Source organism: Mercenaria mercenaria, chromosome 3 (assembly GCF_021730395.1).
Source record: "Mercenaria mercenaria strain notata chromosome 3, MADL_Memer_1, whole genome shotgun sequence".
Lineage (NCBI taxonomy): Eukaryota > Metazoa > Mollusca > Bivalvia > Venerida > Veneridae > Mercenaria > Mercenaria mercenaria.
The window spans coordinates 54,263,678-54,268,784 of record NC_069363.1 but is presented as its reverse complement, the minus strand read 5'-3'; the positions used below and the strand labels follow the sequence as shown (position 1 = coordinate 54,268,784).

The 5,107-nt window shown below is 39.2% G+C and overlaps 1 protein-coding gene across 1 annotated transcript; it reads left to right on the top strand.

Annotated features, from left to right (window-relative positions):
• The first annotated feature begins 421 nt into the window (after positions 1-421).
• On the top strand, positions 422-5,107 carry LOC123523484 (uncharacterized). Its single transcript, XM_053539711.1, has 5 exons — positions 422-514; positions 1,664-1,727; positions 2,112-3,681; positions 4,061-4,371; positions 4,663-5,107. The coding sequence occupies exons 1-5, from the start codon at positions 422-424 to the stop codon at positions 4,989-4,991; spliced, it is 2,367 nt and encodes a 788-aa protein (XP_053395686.1). The 3' UTR covers positions 4,992-5,107.

Here is a 5,107-nt window from a genome sequence, read left to right as displayed (position 1 = left end):
ATTCTATCAATGGATAAAGGGTGATGTCAGTTTTACGGATACAGTCAAACTTTCTCTCGAATTGGACCGGCAAAATTTGTTCGAGTTATCGGTAGTTCGAGCCATCAAAGATTGTACGTTATACGATAGGGATTCTGCCGGGACCTGAGGATAAATTTGATCGAAGGGTGGCGCTTGAATTATCCGAAGTTCGACTGTATGTACAATGGGATTTTTTATGTTGTCTAGACAAAATTTGCTCCCTGCTTTCAAAAAAAAAAAAGAAATCTGGAGTGCGATATAACTGTGGAAGTCCACAGAAGGAAACCTTTGAGCGGAGAAAAGTGGAGTGCACATTGACGCGGCATTTACAATTATTAGCTATTTATGTTTTCAGCATAGTGTCAGCTCAGATAGAGATGTTTAAAATATGTATTACATCATGTATGAAAAGATGAAACCTATACTCGCAGCTAAGCAGGATAATCCATCAGTTTTGTCTAATCAGAGATTACAAGAGTTGGAGCACCAACTGGTAACACCGTGACTGATCATAGGTACGGGCCAGTCGCAATGGAAGTTGTTCCAGATTAAAACCATTGTGCCTTTTTTCTTTTGTTGAATTTAACGTCGCAGGTCATATGGCGACATTCCAGCTTAAGATGGCGGAGGAAGACCTTGAGTGCCCCTACATGCTTATTTCATCACGTGCGGGAACCTGGGTAGAACCGCCGACCTTCCTTAAGCCGGCTGAATGACTTCTCCAAATGAAGAAATTAACACCCCAAGTGTGCATCGATCCCACATCGGTCAGGGGCAAGTAATTCAAAGTCAGCTACCTTAACCATTCGCTGTTTATATGAACTTACATTTAAATGCTGTGAGTATCTCACTGTCATTTTTATACAACTTGGTCAAGGTAACGACTTCTGCTTTGTGTTCACACCATTTATTAAATTCCGTTTACGTCTTCTATGTTTAGTGTCATAACTATTTTGAAATAGGCCGATTAATTAATTACTATTTACATATATTTACATTTCTTCAGTGGAAGTAACTATCAGAAGACAAAAGAACCCATTTCACGGCTTATTATTATAACCCTATGTTCCGTATTATAAGCATGACCATTAAATTGCTAATTAAGTGCCAAGTTGTCTTCATGTTTACATATTTTTTCTGCAACCGGATGTCATATTTTTACTGTAGTGGTTACAAAAATTGAAAAATATGGTAAGTAAAGTTTTTAACAGTTCATTAAATAAATGCGTGTGCATTTGCGATTATATTAAATAATTATTTGCCATCTAAATTTTATCACCCCAGTATGTAACTATAAATTAAACAAGGATTCGCACATATATATCTGCAGCAGCTGTAAATTATTTTCATAAAATGTTATATTGACCAAATTAATATATGGATCGGGCTTTCCAAAATCATGGTAAGAACACATTGTGGATTTCTGTTATTTTCACAATTTTCGCTGGAAGAAAATGGGGTGACAGCCAGCTTATATGTATGAACTGTGAATGCTTGTTGATAAACACAGTACATGTATTACGAAACATATTATGCAGTCAACGGTCAACCCTTTTAGATATGGACAAGGAATTACTTTCCCACCCACCAACTCTTCAAACATACTTCATGATACATTTACTATACATTAATGTATTTACAGATCTTTGTTGTCAACACCAATTTTGTTACATGGATGCTTGTACTATCTAATCTTGTCCATGTCGGTATGTGTGTATGGAGTTCTTGATTAAAATCATCAACATGCTTGTTGCAAACCCTATTTAATATTGCTAATTATGTCATGGTTATATCATTCATTCTAATGTTGATGCAAAGTGAATCTGTGATTCACGTTGACAGATTCCATTCGGGACACAAACTTTCTATAGTCTAGCTTTACTTCATATTGTATCTTAAATCCGAGAAAATTCACGTAAATACACACGCCAAACTCGGTAGATATACCAGTATGTTACAAGCATTTCTTTAAGATTAACAGCAAAATCAGTTTCCATGTGAGCGAAGTAGGTTTTGCAAGTATATACAACAGTTGAAATATGATTACACCAGTCTACAATAACCAACATACTTTTATTTTCAAAATGCAGCAGTAATAACTCTTACAAGCGTAGCAGACGACAGTCACTGGGATGATACCGGAAGCTTAGACTGGTACAATGTGGATGAAGGAAGTAACTACAGTTCAAACTCAATGTACGAAAGTTATACAGCAGACACTGACTGGTCAACTGGTGCAGATTATAAGAGCCATTCAGATTCTTACTGGCTCAATTTTCCTTCTATTCATCCAACAGCAAGTACATCTGTCTTCATTGACTGGTACGATGATACAACTTCCTATCCCGACATGACGATTTCAAACTTGGAATACCGGGATTGGGATAATTGGCTTTCAGAATTTGATTCGAAAACGTTTTCATCTTACCCATCTTTTTCAATAAGTAAATCAGTATCTAGCATTGAAGACTGGTATATCGATGGCAGAGTTTATCCTATTGCGTCTGTGACATTTTCGCATTCAAATCTCTGGAAGAGGGAAGATTGGCCGACTTATTCGGAAAAACTTTTATTGTATCCTTCAATGACAATAAGTAAATCTGTATCTAGCATTGAAGTCTGGTACATCAAAGACACAGCTTATCCTAGTTTTTCTGTGACATTTTCAAGTTCAGTTGACTGGTACTGGAAAAACGGGCCGACAGACTCAGACACACATTCATTCCATCTTTCCCTGACTAAAAGTATGTCCTCCGTCAGTGTAGACTGGTCTGTTAGAGAGGACGTATCATATTCGGTGGACTGGTCCACTTCGGAATCCATGCGTTATTCTGATATATTTGCAACTACAGATGCTATTCCGACTTCAAGCATGAAGATGAATGAACAAAGCATCCCCGACGTGTCATATCTCTCATCGCGGTTTTCAAGTTCATCCGATGGCCCAGATTGGTATGAGGAAGACACTATTTCAGTGTTGTTTTCTTCAAGAAGCGTTGATATTGATGGCAGTTATGAGACCATATTTCCTTCGAGAAGTAGTGACTGGGATAGTTATTCGCATATCAGCTTTACTCCCATTAGCTCATCACCTACAAGTAATTACATGCTAAGTGTTTCCTCAAGCCTTGCTGACTGGGAAGACAGCTCCTCAAACAACAGTGGATATGACCTATTGACCCCATCATTCGATGTACTCTCATCGAGCCTTGCTGACTGGGAAGACAGCTCTTCAAACAGTGGACATGACCTATTGACCCCATCAAGTCATATGATGTCATCGAGCCTTGCTAACTTGGAAGACAGCTCTTCAAGCAGTGGTTATGACCTATTGAACCCATCAAGTCATATGATGTCATCGAGCCTTGCTGACTTGGAAGATATCTCCTCAAGCAGTGGTTATGACCTATTGGCCCCGTCAAGTCATATGATGTCATCGAGCCTTGCTGACTTGGAAGACAGCTCTTCGAGCAGTGGTTATGACCTTTTGACCCCATCAAGTCATATGATGTCATCGAGCCTTGCTGACTTGGAAGATAGCTCCTCAAGCAGTGGTTATGACCTATTGACCCCATCAAATCCTATGATGTCATCGAGCTTGCTGACTTGGAAGACAGCTCCTAAAGCAGTGGTTATGTCCTATGGACCAGTACGTATTAGGTGACTTCTACAGTATTATCGACTAGTACATACTTGGTGACTTCTTCAAAAAGTAGCGATACCGGTGTAAGTTCTACACCAATTAGCGACATCGATTTAAGCTCTACAGTGATTAGTGACACCGGTGTAAGTTCTACTGCAATTAGCAACACCGGTGCAGGTTCTACAGCAATTAGCGACACTGGTGTAAATTCTTCAGCAATTAGCTACACCAGTGTAAGTTCTACAGCAATAGGCGGCACCAGTGTAAGTTCTACAGCAATTAGCTACACCAGTGTAGGTTCTACAGCAATAAGCGGCACCAGTGTAAGTTCTACAGCAATTAGCTACACCAGTGTAAGTTCTACAGCAATTAGCTACACCAGTGTAAGTTCTACAGCAATTGCGACACCGGTGTAAGTTCTACAGCAATTAGCGACACCGGTGTAAATTCTTCAGCAATTAGCGACACCAGTGTAAGTTCTTCAGCAATTAGCTACACCAGTGTAAGTTCTACAGCAATCAGCGACACCGGTTCATCAGGAATAAGTTACACTAAAGGAATTTCGTCAACAAGTAGCGGTATCCAGATAAGTCCTTCACCCAGCCTTGATAATTGGATAGATTGTTCTTCCGTTTCATCAACCCAATCGTCATCAACGAGTGTGTATAATGAAACGAATGTTGCTGCACAAGACGACAACAGTGAGGGTAAGCTAATGATTTTACGTATCTTATGAAAATAAATGATAGTTGACACAGAAAATAATATGTAAACAATATATTTTTTTTTGTATTTAGCGCCGCCATTTTTTCTTAAAGGAGAATTTTGTGTTTAAAAATGAAAACAAATATTTTATATGTACATGTATGTTATAAAAAGGGTTTATGGGGCATAAATAAGAAAATAGCACTTAATGCTTACATGTTTTAGTTGATGCTCTGTACACATTGCCTGTGTAAGTGTGGACACTACATTTTTTTATTTCTGTTATTTCCTAGCATCAACAGCGTCATCTTCTGTTACGACTGTTGCGATTGCAGCTGCATGTGTCGGCGTCGTCATTAAAGTGGTTATAGTAAAGTCAGCGGTTTACAGTGTCGCCGCGGCGGCGCAGGCTACTGCCGCAACTACAGGCTCTACTGGTATATCCGGTCAGTCTACGACAGCCAGTATGTCAACTGTTAATGTGAACTTACCGCCATCAACAAACATGAACGCAACTCCCCAGTGTAATACTTTAGCAGGAAATTTCCCGGCTGCTCCGCAGAACGTCCTTGCTACCGCTGTCTACGGAGTTGCTCAGGCTCCTGCAGTATTTGTCTACTAACTTAGAGAAATGCTCTGTAAGAAAAGATATCAAACAGACAGTCTTGATAAGACACCATATTTGGACTGAAATGATACAGTCTGGTACTGTATTACTTGTTTTATTATGACATTCTA

Bases quoted from the DNA above. Each gene is read 5' to 3' on its own strand.
- LOC123523484 (XM_053539711.1), top strand. From the start codon at position 422: ATGTATGAAAAGATGAAACCTATACTCGCAGCTAAGCAGGATAATCCA. The intron at 3,682-4,060 runs GTGACTTCTACA...TAAGTTCTACAG, and splicing joins TATGGACCAGTACGTATTAG to CAATTGCGACACCGGTGTAA. The intron at 4,372-4,662 runs GTAAGCTAATGA...GTTATTTCCTAG, and splicing joins ACAAGACGACAACAGTGAGG to CATCAACAGCGTCATCTTCT.